The following is a 23,019-nucleotide window of genomic DNA, read 5'->3' on the forward strand; positions in this document are numbered from 1 at the left end:
GGTGAACCCAAACCTTAGTTTATTTTAGCTTAATGAAGATGTTAATTAACGTAATCCTACTAATATTACCTAAAAATGCCTAAATGCGAAAGTTTGTGTCGATGTACGTTTATTACTCTTTCACGCAAAAACTACTGAACGGATTTTGATAAAATTTTACAGTATTATTTTTTATACATCAGAATAAAATATAGGCTATACCTAATTTATAACGATCTGTGACAAGCTAAATTTCATATAACTTTTTTTAATTAGCACAAGAAAATGTTATGAATATTATTTTTAATAAAAGAAATGTGTAACAAAAAATCATTTATTCTAACATTCCACTTATATCATACAATTTGCTTTAATATCCCCTGTCTTATGAGTGTTTGACATTCCGCAGTGGGGAGGAAGTGTCGACTGTTCCTCTTCAATGTGATGACGTCACCGTCTTCCAACTCCAGCTTGCCGTGGTCAGTCATGCATAAAACTTCTATGTACAGGGATTTTGGAGGTCTCAAGTTCTCTGTAAGGTCTATGCCACTGTAGCCTATGTCCTAAAGTCAAATAAGAATAGTAATTCTAATTAGAATAGGTAGGTTTATTTTCATTTAATTCAAGGTTGATAAATAATATGCTAAATACCATTTCTAAAACCAATTAAGTTTATTTGCCAAAATATAAAATCTACTTCTGAAAATGTATTCCATGAAGTTTTGGGTCTCTGTATGCAAACATTAACTGACCCAAAATTACAGAAAATACTAATTATTGTCTTCAAAAATATATTAGTTTCATTGGACGTGCTCAAATCGTAGCAAATGCAACAAGTTTTGATAGCAGGCACACTTACCTGACCTAAGGATCTCATATAAGATGCCAGATTTGTTGAGTATTTACTGAACCACTGGTACTCCTCATCTGAAAGCAATTCTCTAACATCCGGAGGCAGTACTGAGCCGAACTCCCACCGAAGAGTCTTGATCTTGTTCATTCTATCGTACAGGTATGCTAGGAGACACCGCTTGTTGCGCTCTAATGCTGAGTGCCGCACTTGCACTGTGGTCCACAGTGATTTGTTCTCTGTTGTTGCATTACTAAAAATTTTGGAAAAATATCTATTTAAACCAGCAACTACACTACACTAACTCCACTACCAGTGGTTCAACAAGATTTTAAGAGCTGTGTTAGTCTATCTATCAAGCCAATTATCTAGACTTATTGTGTAAATTTGGTCATACTTACGCGTCATTCATATTCATTTTAAATAATAAATGCATTTCTTCCAATATTTGACGCATTTTTTCATCCTGCAAAGAAGTTATATTTATTAACTTTAACTTACTTTACCATTGTTCTTGTTATGTTCTGAGCAATACTAAATATAATTTCATTTTATTAATACTTTTGTGACATTTAAAATAAACAGCTTTGAAAATAATGTTTATTTGGTTGCACTGAAACTTCAAAACAAGTTACTTTTCAGAAGTTTCAATCACAGAAAACTAACATTGAATGGGTCGATGGTGTCAGGATTTCTTTCTGCTTCTTTCAACAACTCCATAACTTTTTCAGCAAACATTTTATATGAAATAAATAATAATAATATCTAACAAATAAATATTTTTGTATTTTCTGTTTTGATTCCGATTCTCTTGCAATCCGCGTCCGTCAATTTTGACATGCGTCAAGTAAATGTCATTATAACGTTCGGATTAGGCATGGAAATGATTGCTATTTTTCTTTCATTTTCATTCTATGAAATGATGATTTTTTTTCATATGATTTCACATGCGAAATTTCACAGGCAATGATTAATATTCGCAGTGTTTTAATGTAGCTCTCTCATATAATGTGCTACTTTTAATAAAGTATGAATTATGATGAAGGATTGCTTATTAGCTAAAATATGAAATGTAACAACATCTGTTTCATTTATGTCGCACAACAAAAAACAAACAGTTTCACAGCACATCAATAACCGCGCGACTAGTGAAAATCATTCATTTCATCTGCCTGCTATCTAATGAAATCATACGAATGATGACAAGAAAATCTAAACCTTACACCTTTGAGTTTAAAGTTCATATTTAAAATGCCCAGTTTCGTCAGTCATCACATCTCTTGTCCTTTTCTAACACGCACATGATCAAATCATTCCTTCTTACTCGCTCGGTCGCTTCGCAGAGCTGCGCTCACGGACTTCGCTCGAATGAATTAATGAAATTCATGTGAGTCGTGATTTCATTGACTGTGAAATTATAGCAGTCTATGTGAAGTAAAATAGCAGGTGTGATTAATGAAATTCATTTCATATGATTTTTCACCTGCTATTCATGAAATGTTCCATGCCTAGTTCGGATACATACCAAATAGGGGTCGCAATACCGAATCATTTCAGCAAAACCGGTATTTTCGGTATTGGCTCTAGACGAATACCGATAATCCGGTATTTTCGATATTTCCGGGATTAAGCTAAAGTTAGCAAATTTAGTATAATAAAGTTAGTTTGCGGAGGAATAGTAAGAAGGTACCTAACCTAAATTAAATCTTCTAAATAAAACAAAATTCAGTCCAAATCAAATTGAGTTATAAAGAGGTAATCAAAATATTATTTAATCTAGATTACAGTTTTGGGCCTTGTAATGAGATCGTAGAAACAGTAAAGTATCTAAACTTTTATCACTCTTGACTTACTTGACTTAAGGTCCTATGTCCCCTAGATGGGGCCCCGTGATGCCCGCCTCTCGATGTAGGTCATCAATTTTGGATTGCGTATCGTGATGCGTGTGGCTCAGCAAACAGAGGTCATCGGCATAATCTAAGTCTTCTAAGACTCCGATTATACCCCACTCTATTCCTCGCCGTTGGTTTTGATATGCACGACACATGATTTCATCCAAGACAACCAGCAAGAGAAGGGGCGAAAGTATGCAGCCTTGCCGGACGCCCGCATGCACCTCGATGTCTTCGGAGATGAGGCTGTCGTGAGTGACAGTACAAGAATATTTCTTGTAGATGGCCTTCAGTAGATCGATATTTTTCGGCGGGACACCAATGTCAGCGAGTCGCGACCATATGCTTGCCCACTTTAGCGTATCAACGGCTTTTTCAAAGTCTACAAAGGTAAGATAGACTTCCCTTTGCCATTCTGATACCTGCTCCAAGATGATACGCAAAGTATTGATCTGGTCGGTGCACGAGCGGTTCGGGCGGAAGCCAGCCTGTTCCCTACGCAAAAGAGGTTCAACGGCCCCCGATAACCTATCCAAGATAATCAAAATCAAAATCAAAATCAAAAAATATTTATTCAGTTTAGACCACAAGTGGCACTTATGAACGTCAATAGAAAATAATAAAAAAAGAAAAGGTAGCCCTTATGGGGCACTTTACATGTCTCCTTATCTTTTGGGCCCTACCAGCGCTTCGAGACAAACATATGGCAAGTGCTGAGAAGAAACGCCGGAACAAACTCAGTCACCACTTATTGCCAGGAATTATCTAACGGTAAGAATAGTCAAATTTAAGTACATCAAATATGTGCAGACTGAACTGACCACGCATCCTTGTCATCAATATAGTCTCGAACCTTGTAGTACCCTTTGGACATAAGGGTATTTTTTATATGTATCTTAAATTTGTTTATTGGCAATTCGACAAGGTTGTGTGGTATTTTGTTAAATATGGTAATACATTTCCCCAAGAATGAATTACCTATCTTATGCAACCTAAATGATGGAACAGCAAGTTTATTCTTATGTCTCGTGTTAAATGAGTGGACGTCACTTTTCTTAGTAAATAAATGTATATGTTTACGGACATACATAATGTTATCAAATATGTATTGCGAAGCCACAGTCAATATATTGATTTCTTTAAAAACTTCTCTAAGCGAGTCACGTGGTTTAAGACCGTATATTGCCCGAACAGCTCTTTTCTGTAAAATGAAAATTGATTCTATGTCTGCTGCTGAGCCCCACAGTAAAAGACCATAAGACATAATACTATGAAAATAACTAAAATATACAAGCCTTGCTGTTTCAACATCAGTCAAGTTTCTGATCTTTCTCACCGCAAAGGCAGCTGAACTAAGTCTTCCCGCCAAGGCAGCAATATGGGGGCCCCATTGTAATTTACAGTCTAGGGTAATACCTAGAAAGACAGTAGAGTTTATCAGTTCAATGCGTTCATTATTTACTGTAATATTAGTATTAACTTGTTTGACATTAGGCATAGTGAATTTTAAACATTTAGTTTTTTTTGCGTTTAATAGCAAATTATTAGTTGTAAACCAGTCTAATACTTTGGAAAGAGCATTATTCACGTCGTCAAATATTTCCTGACGCCTGTCAGTTTTAAAAATTAAAGAAGTGTCATCAGCAAATAATACTATCTCACAAAGGTCCTTTGAATATCTTCTTAATCTTGCAGAAAACCTTTGACGGTATCGAGAGCAAAGTGATACCTCTCCAATTGCTACACTGGCTTAGGTCCCCTTTCTTTGGCACAGTAATTAAAAGCCCCTTATTCCAGTCGTCTGGGAGTTCCTCTTCCATCCAGATGTTTTCGATGAGAGGTGTCAGGACGTCGGCGGCGGAGTTTACGTCGAATATCACTCAATCAACTCAAAACGAACTCGCGCGCGCGTATTTGGAATTAAATGGCGCGTAAATTTTTCTATTTGTATTTGTTTTTTATTTATTTTACTAAAACCGAAAATACCGAATATCCCGGTTTTTGTGAAATGAATACCGGTATTAATTAGACCTAAATTTGGCCCGGTATTCCGGTATTTTCGAAATTCGGTATCCCGGTTTGCGACCCCTAATACCAAAAATTACACGATATTCTTGCCCGCGGGCAAAAGGCACGACGACACGCGGGCAAGACGTTCCACATACTTAATGGTAAAAATCAAAATTTAATCAATCGTTCTAAAGCGAAAGCCTTATAGACAGACAGTGAATTACTGTTTTTATTTGTGATTGTGTCCCAAACCGTGTGGTAACCTTTTGCGATAGAAAAATCAAGAGATAATGTTCCCCTCCTTATATTAACCCCCTTACTAATAAAAAGTTACACAGTTGTTGAACACTGTTTTAAAATGACATTTCCATGCTAAACGGCACTTTAAAACACTGTTCAACGAGCGTGTAAGTTTTATTAGTAAGGGGGTAAGTGTCAAGCCTCTCAAGTCCTAAATCCACTCGACAAAGTCGATTAGGACTAGCAACCAAGATCAGTACCTCTAGCATGAACAATTTTCGACTTCGAATCGTTTGCGTATTCGACAAAATTCGATACTCAACCTTCGAATTAAACGATAACGATAAATAAGTTTCGTGCAACCATTTCTCATACAAGTCAAAAGGCCTTTTTTCGTTTGGACTGTATGGAGTTATAATGGATTCAATTTTCGATTAGACCAAAAAGTGTAACTTATCTAGGGTGGCAGAGTTTTTCTAGCGAAATATAATTTATGTATTTTTTACGTCGTGAAATGCTTTGCGCATACCCACTGGTCAATGGTCAATGACAATGGGGACGGCTAGTGGGTTAGGACTCTCCCCGCCTACCCAATAAAGGCGGAGCCTACCCACTAAAACCCGACGGTTTCCACCAGAGCCCAAAGAAACGGACCCGCGAGTTATTGTCCTAGTTGGACATTCGTCCGCAGCTCCGCCTCACGCTCAAGAGCGAGCCTCTCCAGCTTCGAGGGAACCCCAAATCGCCTCCTCCAGTTGTTTTTATATAGAGGTTTTCTCCTCGCGGCCCTGATACAACACGACCCCCGGCCCGCCGTAGCGGGTTACGGTCTGCTCCATCTCCATGCTCCATGCCGCTGCTCAGTAAGCTCTGCTGATCAGAGAAGTAGTTAGGTACCGAGAGCGGCCCTCCAAAGAAACCCATAGGCCCGGGAAAACGCCCTGCCAGCCCCCACAGCCGCCCGCGTGAACAAACCCACCTGTTACATTGACAGCCTTGACAGGGGGCGCTATTGTCAATACGATTTTTGCCACGTTGAAAAACAATGTCAATCGCAGGAGGGCGCTGCTATCAATGCTGAATTGCTATTTCAGAGCCCCGATTACGGTAACTTTTATAACGTCTACAATCCAGACGCGTTTCTGATTCTGCGATACGATTGGTCAAAACAGCTGACGTACGCTGTTGAACGACCAATCGTATCGCAGAATCGAGAAGCGTGTCTGGATTGTTGACGTTAAAAATTACCGTAATCGGGGCTCAGAGCCCCGATTGTTGACGTTAAAAATTACCGTAATCGGGGCTCAGATTTTTGCCATTAGACGTTTCAAAATCGTTCAACTATAGCGACCACAGATTATATAAAGTAAAATAGCGACCACGTCCGATGGCAACACCGCAACACTACGTGTGTATCCGAACGTGTATCGTAAAAGTACGGAAATACCTTTTGCGAGTTGCGAGGCCCCACTTTACCAATCGTTCTTAATGTTCGTCATCTTGGTTTTATTTTCATTTCATTTCACTACACGCGAGAATTCGACGTGAACGGTTACATGAAATAAAAATAAGTGAACAAAATGTTTTCATACAGTTTTGGTGTTTGATAATAAGTTGTTAAACAAGTTTATATTTGTGAAGTTAGTGGAAGTGAAGTGATAAATCAATCAAAATGAGTGCGGACAAGGGATTCGACACAAAAATTCCTGTGGACATAAATACAGACTCTGGTTTCTTGTCGGGACCAATCGACCGACTGGATTCTGAGGATTTGGGCCCACCTAGTGAAACAGTGAAAAGTGAATATGTGGAAGAAAACATTGATAGTGGTTTAGACTTATGTTCAGGTTTTGCTAGTATTGGAATTAGTGATGTTGCTACACACACATCGGAGCCCTCAAGGTCGAGTCAACAGTCAACATGCAGCAGTGAGGACTTGCCTGTTCGACTGCTTTTCCGGCAAGATGACGATGGGGATACGTAAGTAGCTCATTTTTAAACTTAGAAACATAAAATTAACTTACAAAACATTTCCATGTGGTGGCAAGGTCTTTGCTATGCTTAAATCTCTACGTTTAAGAGTGTTACTCGGAGAAACTTTAAATTTATTTCTCTGTGAGCTCTACAATTACTGAGACTTATTCTTCTAGTCATTAATTTGTGAATATTGGTACAGTCAACAGTATACCAGCAAATCATTGCAAATTGCACTTATTACAAGAGGCCACAATGTTTAGATTGTAGTGCTCGACTGTGCTCGCTTCAGTTATTTTTCACAAAAATAATTGTCGTTGCTCTACCAGCAGTATTAGAACTGGTGTAAATATTTATTACATTTTCCGCTTTCTCCTTAAGCATTAAACATTTTACAAAAAGCTCATGAGTGTAATTATTAAAGCTATCATGAGATTTTTTTACCTTTTATCAACACAGCATAGGCATAGCAAAGGTCTTGTATGTGGTCCAAAGAATAAGTTAACAAAAAAGATAAACAACGTTGTATGAATGTTAAATTGTTAGACACAACACTGATCTGATCTTGCTGATGTTTATCAACAAGTCCCTCAAACCTCGTTTAAAGAGTACAAAATATATATTTACATAATAATTCATACAAATGTAACCCTTAAACAGTTATTAATTAAGTAATGACTTTAAAATTAGTGGACTGGACAATATACTTCATGAAGTATTTAAGTAAATGATGGTACCATGGTACAATTCATTATCATCATCAGCAAATCAGCCATATTTGTGTAAAATTTAAAAACCCAAATAAATCATTTGTGCCATGCTGGTGTCAAAAAATAATTAAGTTCATAGGAAAATACAAGTTAATCAAAACAGTACATTTGTAACACTCATGAATCATTTGCAAAAATCCCTTCTTCCATTGAAAGCGTTGGTTTTACATAGGGATAACATAAAATAAGTATTTTCCTTTATTAACATAGTAATTATTCCCTATAAATATACTTACAAGCAAAAGTATGGAATCACCCTCTTGTGTTTTGTTCGCTTAAGCGAGCTGAAGAACTCAATGAGTATATTTATTTAATCTTCATTAGTTATTTGGTTGGAAAAAATAGGTGATTCCATACTTTTGAGTGTAATAAGTATCATACAAATTTTAATTCAATGATTGATGAATTTTATTAATCGTTCTGAATCAATTTCGAACTAAATAACGAAAACCCCAATTTCATTGAAGTAGTAACTAATACTATTTTTTACCTAAAAGTTACGTATTGAAAGGTTTTCCCCGCAATTAATATTAATTATATTGAAACAATGAAAACTGATTATTCAATGAAATTACTTTTTCCCATGAAACCAAATATTTGCGTAAAATCCCTGACAATGAGATAACAAAATTACCTACAATAGTTTGTATCAACACAATTATTTCTTGATAAGGATGATTTCCATTTGGAGAACACATTAGACTATCAGTCCAATATACAGGATGTCAAAATTGGTCACTATCTCAATTTCTCAAAACACATGAAACTTTTCTATGGACATAACAAGCAGTCAATGTGACATGCAAATTTTGGGACACCCTGTATATGAGATTCTTAGAGCAGTTCAGAATATCTCATGCCAAGGTTGTTTACATGACTGCCAACATGATAGTAAAAAATACTCGGGTTTTTTTAATCTGTGCCAATGACCTTGTGCCAAAGTTTCCTCAACTTTGCTTTACATTGTACTGTTTCCAAATATCGATATGATAAATCTGCATTAACCTTAATGTCTAACATCATTATAATGCAGTTTATGCGTTAAAATATTTTCAACATCAAGTGAACGCCGTAATTAGTTGGTTTTAACAGAGAATCTAATACACCAAACTTTTTTTCTGCATCATAGAGAAAGATAAGCGGCGATTCGCTATTGTACGATTCCAAGAAATTTCCTACCGCAACCAGTACTGTGTTTTTCCTCTAGACAACATTTGGGTCAACAAACAGACAAAAAACAAAGTACTCTGAAAAAAGTAAAACCCATCGGTCTTCCGGTGTTGCGAAACTTGCGAAGTTGCGAATGTAAATTTTTTGCCACTTCTCTTAAAAAAGCCTCTCGAGTTAGATAATATGATAATAATATGTATGCCATCACCTTGAACTAACAAATATTTTCTTACAGGCAACTACACATCGCGGCGGTACACGGCTGCGAGAAAACCATTGGCATCCTCATCAAGTTATGTCCAGAGAAAGCGTTGCTCGACATCCAAAACGATTACAGACATACAGCGTTGCACCTAGCAGTCATGGGTGGTTTCTCTGTTGTGACACGAATGTTGGTCCTTGCTGGATCCTCATTAGCAGTCAGAGATATTTGTGGAAGGACGCCTGTCCATATAGCAGCGGAGACGAGTAACGTGGACTGCCTGAAGGCACTCCTCGCGCCCATCATCGAACAGCCCCATAGAAAACTAGGACCAATTTTGAACCAAAAAGATTACAATGGTGAGTTACATTTAATAATACCTTAGATTTATTATGTAATTTGTGTTTATTAGGTTTGGATTTGGAGACATTCGACGTTTTCCTCTTTAGATAAACCTGTTAAAACAAACTGGGAACAGTTTATTAGCTAGTTTTGCTACGTACAATCAAGAGCGTTGACCTAACTTCACTAATTATAATAATAATAATAATTTTTTAATAATAATAATAATTTATTATATACTCCTGTTTACAATAATCTCTTAATCTAAGTACATAATGGAGCTTGAACAACATTATTATTACAAAGAGGTTAGCGTTGACAGCTGTACTAGTATACACTGTGTCACAGCTGCCAGCGTCTTCCACCCTAGGTTTATAACTATTTCAGATGTTGTTACATTATGATAATTATAATTTTGAAGTTAAAGTTGATTAATTATAAAGGTCTATTACATGAGAATAAAAACAAGTAAAAGCGAACTTTGAGTGAATAGGTGTGTGTGCATTTAGTGTGTGTGTATGTGTGTGTGTGTGCGACGTGCGTGTGCGAGTGTGTGTGTGTGCGTATGTGTATGTGTGTGTGTAAGGAGTATGGATCAACATCATTTATCATTGGTAATCATAACTTTCTCCGTCTCCGAGTAGCTTAGACCTAAAAGCCAAGAGCAAAGTTTTTGTTTGCAGTTGTATGTGGTCAGAGGGTAAATGTTGGTAAGTTTATTAGCCTCATTGTATAGATGACCTCCACAGACATAAAATTGCTGTCTTGCAAATGAAGTTTTGTGGGGTATGGAGGGGCACACTTTGTGTTTATCTCGTTTTGTGGTAGGTTTGAAGGTCATGGCCTTGTGTTTACGAAGAGTAGCATATAAGATAAATAGTTTCCTGACTGTAAGAACAGGACAATCAGTGTAAAGTTGGTGGGTGCTATATCTACGAGGTTTGCCAAGCATAACCTTCAATATACCTCTTTGTGCTCGCTCTAAGGGAAGTAATTTGGTGATACCCACTCCACCCCAAGCCACTATGCAGTATTGCAGAAGACTCTGAACAAGAGAGTAATATACACAGAGTAATGTTTTTTGATCCGCAGAATTTCTGAGCTTCCTAAAAATGGGTATTAGTTTTCTGACACGATTTGTTAGTGTATTAATATGTAGTGACCAGTTTAGGGTACTGTCAATAACAAGGCCCAAGTATTTGATATTGTCAGTTCGACTTAGTTTAGGACAAGCACACGTGGTATGTGACTCACAGGTGTGAGCTTTCAAGTGAAAGTCACTAGTTGGTTGGGTGCTGTTACGAATTGAGAACGTGATATATTTAGTTTTATCTACGTTTAATGTTAGTAAATTATTGTCAAGCCATAACATCACTTCAGCAAGAGCAAACTCGGTGCTATGGCGGACCTCCTCCCAATCCCTACCGTGTACAACTAATACTGTATCATCAGCATATGTAATGATAGTGCAATTTGTTATTGTTTTTTTACAAAGATTGTTTATGTACACGAGAAAGAGAGTCGGTCCCAGCACACTGCCCTGGGGCACACCGAACGAAAGGTTTACTGGTTTACTAGTAAAATCCCCAATTTTAACGCACTGAGTGCGATTTGAGAGATAACTTTTGAAAATGTCCAGTGCAATCCCTCGTATTCCAATTGTTTCTAGATTATGATGGCTATTAATTCTGTTGTTGATTATACATCATGAACAATGGCGGATTATGGTTTTACCAGTCTATGTCTATCTTTATTTTATGATTCGTCGTAGGCACTAAATAAATGACTGCGCTGAGTATGCCAGACGTTTCCGACGCGTTCCAAAAGGTCGGTGGTATTTCCTCCTGGTCATCAACTTGCCTGCATCATCATGTACGGTCCGCAACATAATAAAAAAAAACGCAGCAATTTGTTCATTCATATCTATATTTAGATGACTTTTTAAACGTAGCTATTGAAATTACCTACTGCCTCTTTAGACCTTGAAAAGTTATGAGATTACAGTTATTGACTATCCGTGCCGCGAACGCCATTACTTAAAATAAGATATTAAAACAAACAGTTATTCTAGTTAGTAATCTATACTGAATACCTAGACAATAATAAAAGGCAAAGTTTTATGCACATGAACTCTGCTGTCCTTACTGGATCACAATGTAAAAACCCATTCGAAGGTTTTTCCACCGATCCCGCTCAGAAATACCGTTTAAATTATGTTATAAAAAAAGTACTTCATTCGAGAAGCTTGCCAAATGTGTAAAATTTTGTGTAGGTATTTGTCTAATGATTTACTTCATTCAATGCATAAATATCCATGTCCTACTACAACAAGCATCATCTGAAATGATGGTTGAACCGGACTTCGGATAATATCATTTTAAACAGCTTTTTACCATGTCTCTAAATTAGTATAAATGCTTGATAAAGATGATAAATTATTGCAAAGTAATTAATGTCCTACTATTTCCGAATGTGAAGCGAATGCTGCATGCAAGTCAACTAATAAAAACAATGAACGATCCCCTCCAAAAGAATGCATTAATAAGTTCGTGGTCTATAATGGTTACTGGCTGGTAATTCCTATTGCTTAATAAGTAACAGTACGCAGCTTGTGGTTTTCCTTCAATGGAAATAAGTGCTTTGTCCTCGAGCGGTGATCCGGCGGCGTTCCCAGCGCCGCGTCATGGCTCACGTGCCGCTCTAGGATCCTCGTCAGCTCACTGGGGCCTCAGAACCAGTTCTCGCGTCAGCACATTGTTTACGTGCGAACTCGCTGAGGCCGCAGTAACGTCCCCAAGGCCTCCCGTCCAATGTCACACAAATAACACCAGAAAATAAACGCGCAAACCGTCTCAAACGATGGAATTTCCAATCGCATTAAAGATATTAACGCAGGTAGATATGCGCCGCCGCCTCTGGGTTTCCCGAGCCTCGTTCACCTCCGATGAGGCGCAAAAGATTTCAACTCCACTTTTAACTGCCTCGCATTTGCATACGGTTTTACCCATCGTTACGAGAGAACTCGTTTCACAAAGAAATTATGGCGCGGAGTGTGGTATGTTTCGACAGTTGTTTAAGATCGAGCAGCACCTTAATTTGAACGTACGACCTGAGAGGTTGAGTTGAGACAGTCTGTTACGTGTCGGCCTCGTGGGTATTTCCGTCGGCCCGCGGAGTCGGCGTCGCGTAACACCGCGAGTGAAAGCATCTGCCGCACCACTGGGATACCCCGCGGTTGCAGCGGTAACAGCTGTTACGTGTTCGCGCTTACAAAAACATCAAATTCGAACGATCGCTCCAGTCTGAACAAGCAACAAACAAAATCGTTCACTCTCTCAACACCGGGTTTTTTCTCAAATTCTAAAACCATTAGCATTAATTTCCAATTGAAGCGATGGAAAAGCCCATAGTTTTGGTATTTGTTTTTATTCTGAATACCAAACAGGCAAAGGTACTTATGAAGGTTAATGTCATCATCAGTGTAACGGCCTAATTAGCCCTAAAAGCGGTGTACCGCTACCAGAACAATGCGCGAAAAACCGACGTCTCGCAATTTGGCATAGGTACGTGTGAGTGTGACAGCAATGCGGCAGACAGGGGCTGGCTGGGTTATCCCCACGTGAAAGTGCGCCGGCGCACAAAAGAGGCGCTGAGCGCGTGCGCCGTGGTTTTCCCGAGTCGTGGAGCCGTGTGACCGTTCTCACAGCCAATGTTATCTCATTAAGCTTTCTATTTTGGTAATCGGGCCGTCGCGCTGAATCCACGACATGGGTTTACCAGAATATATTTGGTAAAATTCCATCACTAATCGATCAATAAGTTAATGATACTGAAGAGCCCAGTAGATAATGAACTTGAACATTTAATAAGCGTGAAGGATTAAACGTAAAGATAAGATAGACAGACAAACAGGTGTGGACAATAGCCTCATTTTCAACAAATAAGTACATAATAAGTAATAATCAAACATGTACAACGCTAACAGACTTTCTAAATGGCTCTCTACGGAAATAGTTTGTCAAAGTAAACAGTCAGTTTAACAGTATAACTAAATTCTTTCTGTTTATCGTGGCATTGTTAAAGTGATAATACGCTATCTAACTAAAAGCACTTAATGATTTTGTGGAGCGCGGGGTTTTCCGAGGGCCGCTGATGTTTATCATTGTCCTTCCTACCATTTGTTCATTACGTTATGAAAATTTCAACATCCAGCCAACCCGTGTAAATGACAAAACTGGGTATTTACACTACGCACGGGCATTTTGTTGTTTCATTTGTGATACGTAAGTTTATATTACTAAAATCATATTGATAACATCATCGACGCAAACATGTCATGATACTATGTTTTTTTATATTAAAATATTCCGATACAAACTAGTCAAAACCAGAATGGTGGTGATGGCGTAATACGTTATTTCCATCTAGCACTATTTATGTTTTCCCTACTAATTAATACTGTGGATTTTGCATTTTATAGGCATTTAAATCGTTAACTTTCCCCGCAAATCATACCTACTTAGGAATAATGGCGGCATTGCTGACCGCAAAACTCATTTACATGAATCGATGCGCACTATGATAGTGTCGTCAGTGAACGGTAATGTAAACATCTCATCATTCCATGCAAATCATTTCCGAGTCGCATGCCGCGATATTTCATCATCATTTGATCACAATCAAGCGAAGTCGGATAAAGAACCGAGCCAGTGAAAACAGTGGCGCGTGATATTGCTATATTTGGTGAGGACAGTGGTCGTCGGCGCCCGCGCAGCGTCGACCGTCACTCGCATAGTTGGGAAAACCCCATCGCCTCGTCGCGCCCCCCTCTCCCCCGCTGTCTTACTCGCGCCGCTCTGACAAGACTCACGCACTGCAAACTCGACACTTCATTTACATATCTCTGTATTCACGAAAACCATGTCATTGCATGCAGTGAATTTAGTCTCGGACTATAAAATCTAAGAAAGTAGAATTTCCCAACTCGATTTCATTTCCATTGTCCGATAATAATAGATTTCATTCGATCCGGATCCTATTCTTTAGATTGAAGCAGGTGCAAAACTGGTTATGAAGATTTTATCTCAATAAAAAGTCCTAATCAGAAAAAAAACTGCGAGTGACATCATAGAAAAAGGCCTTCTATTATAAATAATGAATGCATTGCAGGAGATGCGTGTGCTGATCTACGTATTGGCTGTGAAACCGGTTATTACTACCGCATTGTCATCGAACTAATAAATGAACGCGGATGTTTTCATACTACAGATAAAATCATCTTTAATCGTTTTAATAGCTAAATTACTAGATTCGTTTGATCGAGAACTTCTTATTCATGGTCGATGCTTTGAATGTGATTAGAAACAGACAACCTGCTCTTATACCAATAAGCTATTATAGCATAATCCTAAATTCTTTAGAAATTTCCATCGATGTAAACAAACTCTTGTGCACACAATTACACTATAATACTCACGTTTTCTTAATATCATAATATACATTATTTCACAAGCTCATGAAACCAACTTTATCCTCATGATGAAACAAATATGAAATCTAACATTGAAAACAAAATATTTTAACAAAATATTTGGATGGTGAAAATTTGTGCTTCATGTTAAAATGTCAAATCGACATTTGACGTTTAAATTTAGGTCCTATCTCTGGAAAATCTGTAAGTCATAGACAATATTCATAGATAAATAATCTGTAAATTTTATCGATTTTATTTCAAGTCTTCAATTAACTATTTCAATTACCAATTACTTTGATAATATTAAAATAAAATATGTATAGACGAGGTTATATTCAACAATGTATTTTTTCTTCATTGAATGCAACAACACACTTTGCGAAGAAGTCTTTGAATTCAGCTTTATTATACAGACGAATGTCACATAAAAAAGGCCTTTCGACCACTTTTCGACTGGTTTACGATTTTATTGTGTACTTTGTCTAGACCCACAGTATAATTTAAATTATATTTCCTAAACAAATAAAAAAGGGAAAATTAAATTTTCTTTGATTAAGAAGATCCTATTTTGACGATCACATTACTGATCTCAATATCAATCAGAAGAGGGATTGATCTTAATAATTATACAAACGATCCTTAAAAATCTAATAATCGTCTGTTGCAGTCCGTATAAATGACATTTACAGAATTGCGATTAACGAGAGATTTTGTCTCATCACTAGTAGATCAACTGACATAGACTAAAAATTCGCCAATGTCAGTTGGCCATATTTGTTTACATTTAGGGAAATTTCTAATGAACTAAGGTATAATAATAATTTACTAACGATGTCAGACCAAAATTTTGGAATGATATCAAAATGTCACATTCCTCCCGCTTTTAAAAATATCTTTGAAAAAAATTATAGTCTGTGTGTTGCTTCACACACACATTTTTACATAAATCCTTGTATTTTAAATGGAGCGGTCCGTTTTTTAATGGGAGTCTATTTTGGGAGCGTTTAAAATAATACTTGGAGCTTGTCCAACGCGTGGCATCTATGAAAATCAAACATTCTAACATTTCTAACCTATTTCAATAAGAAACAATTTTTCTAGTCAAGATATCTTGCTGATAGATTATGTCGGTGCATAGTTATGAGATACTTTCTAATTTTTCAGTGTACTGTGTTCGCAAGGGACAATGCTAGGGCCGGTTTTATTAAAAATTGTAAAGCCTGTTAATGTATACTTTACGGAGGGTGACGTCAAGGAAACATGCATATTCTTGATTAGAGCCCGTGGCATTATGTATTGCTTATTACGTTCTAGTATTTTCTGTAGTAAAGTAGCTTAATTACTTATGCATGCAGAAGAGATAAAGAACACCAGGGCATGTAACTCGGAGACAAATTACAAATCATTTAATTATGTAAATCTCAACTCAGAAATGAATAAGTTGGTAGATGGAATGATTTCAGGCGATGGATTAGATTACTGTAGAGTTATGAGAACGCACCAGTCAAATTGAGAGTACGCGGTAAATTCTTAACCTTCCTTCAAATTCTTGTAACCATAATTGAGATCTGAATGAGATAAAATCCTAGTTGAAAGATTTTGTCTATTTTATAAATTAGTACAAAATAAGCAGTTAAAATGTAATTACTAACAACCTATTTTGGCGCGACTTTCGACCCTGTCTCATTATAACGTATTCAAACGAGATTCACCCGAAATTTGAAAAGTTTTCGCAGTAGTTACAGACTTGGGTGGCAACCGGTTGCTTTGACATTGCCTGTCGCACCTTACCGCGTAAATTCCATGCCTTACGTCAACAAAGACGACAAAATACTTTACCGTAGTTTTGGAAATTCCACCGCTTGTATTGATATTATGAGATACCTAAACAGGCATTCTTTAAGTTTTAGTTAATACCTAGTCTTTAAACAGACTGTTTCCAAAGTCCGAACCGCGTTTTCGTGGTCGTCGAAGAGTTCAACATCCTGAAAGCTTTCGTATGTTCTTAAATATTGTCATTTGCTTGTTCCAGGTCAAACGTGCGTTCACGCAGCTGCAGCGGCAGGACATGTCAAGACTTTACAGACACTCGTCCACTACGGAGCTGAAATTAACGCCAGAGTAAGTATCCAATAAAAATCCTCAGTTATAATACTTGTATATTATTGAACATTACTGTCGTATCATTTATCAATTTGGCCTTCGCCGGTTGAGTTTTATGGTCAAGCTGTACTTCCCACGTCAGTAACAAGAGATGGGAATTGTCCCGTGTACAGTGATTGTTTCTGTTTGCGCTAGATTTCTCAAGACCCTGCGTTTGTAGCCCAAAAAGTAGTCCGTAAAACGTGATGGGAGAAAGCCTGAGTAACTTATAATGTCGAGTATGTCGCACCTGGAGAGTTGTTTGTCGGAGGTTTTAGTGTCAGGTTAGAAAGGTTGTAAAGTTGGAAGCAGGTAATTCGCAAATGATGTAACTGAGCGTTCGCTGCCAGCCTCCCTCTATGACGTAACGAATCCGCTCGCGCTGGTCGTGACGTTTTCTTCGGTAGGAAGTAGATCGTAGTTTTTCTCGGAAGGCGACGACGCATCCTCTCGGTGACCCAAAACAGGTTTATTTTTCATTCACGCGAGATACATGAGTCAGTTCACTCGTATTGATTCATTGAAACTTATTCATCAGTAGGGTAGAATATAGCGTTACTTCCGGTTTCTAAATTAAAATAAAGAACTCAGATTATGGGTCCATTAAAAGAGATAGACTTGTTTGAAGAAAACTGCAAGATGCGATAATTCAAAATTTATTTTGGTTTGACGATGATGATGAAAGTCTTACATTTCTGAATTCCGCAATCTGTGTCTTCACTCTGAAAAAGGAAAAAAGGAGAACTCTGGGTGACAAGAATTGTATGACGAAATTGCCAGCAATCTATATTGTTTTTAGTGAAATGAACTGTTTTTTCCATTTCGCGACCCCATTTGCGAGTGGCGTGATTACCCGAGGAAAACCCTCCGCTATCAGTCGATCAATTGATAAGACAAATCCACTTGCGTCGAGGTTTTTTGTTACTACTAGCCATGTCAATGTCATTGTTTTATAGGTGTAATGCTCTCTGTAGGTACCTACATGTGTTTACCTACTTACTTAAGCGGATTTATGAATTCGTTGTAGACATTATGATAACAGTCCTATAAGCCTAAGCACGATACTTAGAAGTTGACAAATTATACTATTTCATGTGTAGTAAGTGCGTTGTGAAACGTAGCCAGGGATGACCCAGATCTCAAGAAGCTGGAAGTGGCTTTATGAGAAAGTGAGAGACAGGACTCGTTGGCTCTTCATCGAGGAAGCTTATATCCAGTACTACCAGTAAATTCCAACTAATTTTTTGATGGATTTTTGTATTCGATGTTAAGACAGTCTGTTAAAACTGGACCACACCGGCATAGTCTTGAGATGATAAAGATTCTAAATTGTACTTAGTTCTAGTTTTAGGAATTCTGAATGAGTTTATTAACCGTGTGCGTCTTTTCCAGGAGGGTCTAGCAGGCTGGACAGCTCTCCACATCGCAGCGCGACGCGGCGACGTGCGCCTATCGCAATACTTGCTGGAACAATGCGCGGGAGTCGTGAAGAATCCGCGCGACAACGGCGGCCGCACGCCGCGCCGGCTCGCCAAGCGGACCGCCGCCGAACGCCTGTTCGCCAATGTCCACGCCGACTCTGACTCCGAGTCTGAGGATGATGATGATGTGAGTATCTTTAAGATTCACGATTCTCATTTACACTGGTTGGGTTTTTGTTGGCTTCCAAGCCGTAGATCCTGGCTACACAGGAGATGCAGCGGTGGGAATAGTCCCGTACTATTTCCTATCAAACATGATCTTTTGTCCTACAAAGGCGATATGAAAACTTGAAAATGTTTACTGGGTTTTCAACCCATTTCACTCATCAATCCTTCAAATGCTAGATTTTTTCGGAGTGGACATTAAGTAAATGTTAAATCACCTATTTATATGGGTTAATGTCAATCTACCAATTGCTAACATTGGCAACTTTATAAACAGTGTATTTTCCCCCTGTACTAGCCCAGTACAAAGTATCATGGAAAATTTTGTTTACGAACTACAAACGCCGATAACATGGGTCTATACGTTTTTCCTGCTGATACGCTGTTGTATTTATTTCAATAATAAATGACGTTTGCATTTCGCGCGATCGGACGGCATAGTGCGCGCACGCAGCTTAATTTAGTCGTTGCGTCATGATCGGCGTAGCATTTGGAAAGCTTCCATTGTTCCTTAGTTAGACACACTCGCAGACGTCACTGACACCTTTAAAACAGTATTAAGATTTTTTTAAATCTAAAAAATTCAGTTTAAAAAAACTGTCAAAACTTTAAACTCTTTCGACAGCAAATCCGAGTACATTTTTGCTGCAAAATGGCATCTATTTCCAAGTAGATAGGTGCTATGTTATCTTTTTGTACAGTTATCAGTCTGAATCATAGCAAAATGGGAAAATACGTGGCCTAGGCCTTCCGAAACATCACAATATAAATGTATATCTTAAACATAGTTAATGCATTATATAGCTCATTAAAGTCAAGTAATCTGAACATTACTGTTACCACTATTGCCCGAGTTTATCAGAGGTGACATAAGTAAATAGCGATAACCTCTGTGACGCTAAAGTTTTGAAAACATTTTTAAATTGACTTTTGAATATTAACTAATAAGTTTAAATATAAATGCCTACTGGATATAATAAAATGATATTTCAATTGCTGCATTATCATTTTTAAACGTTACTCCATGTTGTTGATAGATAAAACTGCGGTCAATGGAGTCATTGCTTTGATAAATCAGATTGTAATACATATTATTATTTGTTTTAGGATGATTCTCATGACTTGCAGAAATATTTAATTATTCCCTCAAATTTTAGAAAAAATAATTGTTAAATATAAATAATCCGAGTGCATAGTAAATCTTACATAGCCGTAATAGATGCTATTTCACAACATTAAATTGTATAGCCTGACCAGGAACATAAAACCCTCGCCATGTTGCGGAAAACTATTGGTATAATATGGTATTAATTTGTTTTAATGGCAACAGTAACTGAAAACTTCATTGACATGTCACCTTGCATGTCAGTATATTGCTGTCAAAGTGTAAACAAACTTTATTTTAAATGTGCGCCACTGATTTTGTGAATTAAATTGCTAAAATCTTTTTATAGAGGGCTATATGTGATTTATTAATAGTATTTTTTCTTTTGTTCCAGTATGACAGCGAAGGTGAAAATCTGTTCGAGCGCCTCAGAGATAACCTGAACCCCATAAACGTCGCGTGATACCCCGACCTGAGTGTTAACTTGTCACACTTGAAGGTTATAAACGAGCAACATATTTCGGCAATATTACTCTGCAATATAGCGCAATATAGTCTGAATATTGTCGCATGCCAGCCAAAAATCGCTACAAAAATGTTGCCCCTTCACAACCCTAACGGAATCGAGGCTGATTTGCCGAGGGTGCTTCGATCGGAGCTGTCCCCAGCATGTCTTTATAGTAGCGTCTTCTGTGTGATGATTCTACATATTTCTATCTTAATAGTTATTTATGTATAGGACCCGACGCGATATCAAATATCACGTCAGGGTTTGTGTCTATTGCGAGTATTATTCGATTGCTGTTGCTGAAAGTAAGTGTTATTTTTTCACGTAAAAAGCTATCAAGTGATACTTGCATGGGTCACTGGTACGTTTGACGTAGAAATGTAAAATGTTAGTATAATGGGGTGTGAAAGAAGTGACGGTTACTCGATAATGCTCGAAATTTTTAATGCAATTTCTTACAAAGCTGTAGTACCTACTGTAATTCCAACATAGTACGAGTGGGTTTGACTGATGACAGTCGACTTTGGTGTAAAATAATAATCAGAGCATATGAGTGCGTCACTTTTGTGTGTAGAGCGCGCGATAACGTGCAACGAATTCATGTAACATTGTGTAAAATAACTAAATAACATAAACTGGAGTCGTGTGTACCTTTTGTAATACTTGTCTTCCCTTAGTGTTCAAATAAACTACACACAAAAAATTTCAGTTTATTCTTAATGTAAAGTTTTCATGCCGTGTTGGTATTTAGATCGTAGTCCGATTTATTATTCGAGATAAAAATGAAAAATTCTCAGCAAATTCTTAACCATGGATTATATTTTGCAATTTGCCATTCTTGGTGCGAAGGGATGACAATGTTTATTATTCATTAGCCGGAAAGTCGATATTTTTTCCAAAATATTTTTACGGCAACATTTAGGAATTTGAAAATTATAACTTGACACTAAATTTTTGCTCTCGAATAAAAAATCCGTTGTAGCTGTACATAGTTTTAATTATAGTCTTGTTTAATATTGTTTAAAGTTTCCTATATTGTAAACATTGATTTGTAACAGTAACATAAAATTGAGACGCGGGCGCCCGAGTGGAGATGTGTGGATGGTAAAATATATTTGAATGTAAATGGCGCTCAACGTACTACCTCTAAAGGGATACGGCGTGTATAGCATAATAAATTGCCTTATAGACGAAAGTATATTTCAGCTTTTATTTTCTTCCGAACTCATCATTATGAAAAGATTCATGAGAATAGAAAATGGGCAACCCATAGACAATATAGAATTAAACGATAGAAGTTTGCACTATAGATGATGATCAGAGCCAAGATTGAAGGATTTTAAACTGTATTAGAATAGAGCCCAAAATAGCATGACATTTTGAAATTCAATTGTATTTTTTTAAATTATTTCTGCTTTTTATTGAACTGGTTGATTTCAACCAGTTTAATAATTTATTTGACAGTTCTTAAGATAAAAGCACCATTGTTGTCAAGTTTATTAAAAAGGTCTATGGTTCCTATAGACAAGCTAGAGCGGTCTTGCTAACTTTCTGGTGAAAGCCTAAGTTAAGACGCCTGTTTAAAAATATGAGCACGGAGGCGACTTCATGCAATACAAGGCGACAGTACTCAGCAATAATGTTCTATCTCCCATTTCTATGGTTAGGCATAGACAAAACGTGATCAAACGTTACTGCTGTTTAATGTCCAAACGGTCTACGTACTTGGAATGTAATCTTGGAAGATGTTTTAATATTTATATTTTTGTATGTATAGCCTGACCAGGAACATAAAAACCCTCGCCATGTTGCGGAAAACTAATGGTACTAATTTCTTTTAATGGCAACAGTAACTGAAAACTTCATTGACAAGTCACCTTGCATGTCAGTCTATTGCTGTCAAAGTGTAAACAAACTTTATTTTAAATGTGCGCAATTGATTTTGTGAATTAAATTGCTAAAATCTTTTTATAGTCGTGAAAGAAAAGTGGTTCACAATGTGTTAAAGTATTTGTCGAAGAGAAATACTAAGGGTTCGGACAATATTTTCTTTGAATAATGTTTCCGACAAAGGTTGTCAAATTGACTGACATGTTTATCGTATAGTACAGTCCACTATGAAAATTAGCTGTGGTTTGTTTCAACTACCTATTTTAAAGATTTTTGTCACTTTCTAAGTGTTGAATTTTATGGAATTGGGAAAGAAGTAGGTACCGAGTTTGAAGCGTTCATGAGCAGACATTGCAGTGGAATATTCAAGTTCTGAATTTGATTATTGATGAATAATAAAATAAATCCTACTAGCTCGATTGATGGTTTCATTTAATTTATTTAAACCAGGTTACCTATACAATCTTTATTCGTTAATTTATGAAAATATCAAATTAGGACGTAATCCTGAATCCTGATACATAAAGTTAGGCTATTAATTTAACACAGGTACGACTGTACTCAGTGTTGCACTATCAAATGCAATTGACGCGCCTCTATGCCAGGGTTTTTATGTTCCTGGTCAGGCTATAACAAAAACATGAATCCTTATAAGTGCCAAATTCTAAATTGACGCCATTCTGGAACGGGATTGTTAAAGAAATGTAAACAAAATATTTTATTGTACTTATAAGTAGCATACGCATTACAGTATTGCCTTAGCCACCTTGATTCTAGATTCGTTTTATTTATAAGAACCTAGTTTTAATGCTATGTGGAGAGAAAT

General features: G+C 37.2%; 3 protein-coding genes across 3 annotated transcripts in view; 1 reads left to right on the forward strand and 2 right to left on the reverse strand.

Moving 5' to 3' along the window:
- LOC135072432 (uncharacterized) overlaps positions 1-23,019 on the reverse strand; it is a 176,144-nt gene that overhangs the window by 110,114 nt on the left and 43,011 nt on the right. The window lies entirely within an intron of this gene.
- LOC135072882 (DNA replication complex GINS protein PSF1-like) lies at positions 300-1,666 on the reverse strand. The gene is made up of 4 exons (XM_063966912.1): positions 1,496-1,666; positions 1,231-1,295; positions 839-1,082; positions 300-542 (listed from the first exon to the last, which is right to left on the reverse strand). Exons 1-4 carry the CDS (start codon positions 1,565-1,567, stop codon positions 336-338), a joined length of 588 nt encoding a protein of 195 aa, XP_063822982.1. The 5' UTR covers positions 1,568-1,666; the 3' UTR covers positions 300-335.
- On the forward strand, positions 6,435-22,077 carry LOC135072409 (NF-kappa-B inhibitor cactus). Its single transcript, XM_063966314.1, has 5 exons — positions 6,435-6,951; positions 9,121-9,446; positions 16,935-17,023; positions 18,437-18,652; positions 20,190-22,077. The coding sequence occupies exons 1-5, from the start codon at positions 6,644-6,646 to the stop codon at positions 20,256-20,258; spliced, it is 1,008 nt and encodes a 335-aa protein (XP_063822384.1). The 5' UTR covers positions 6,435-6,643; the 3' UTR covers positions 20,259-22,077.

This window comes from Ostrinia nubilalis, chromosome 6, assembly GCF_963855985.1.
Source record: "Ostrinia nubilalis chromosome 6, ilOstNubi1.1, whole genome shotgun sequence".
Taxonomy (NCBI): Eukaryota; Metazoa; Arthropoda; class Insecta; order Lepidoptera; family Crambidae; genus Ostrinia; species Ostrinia nubilalis.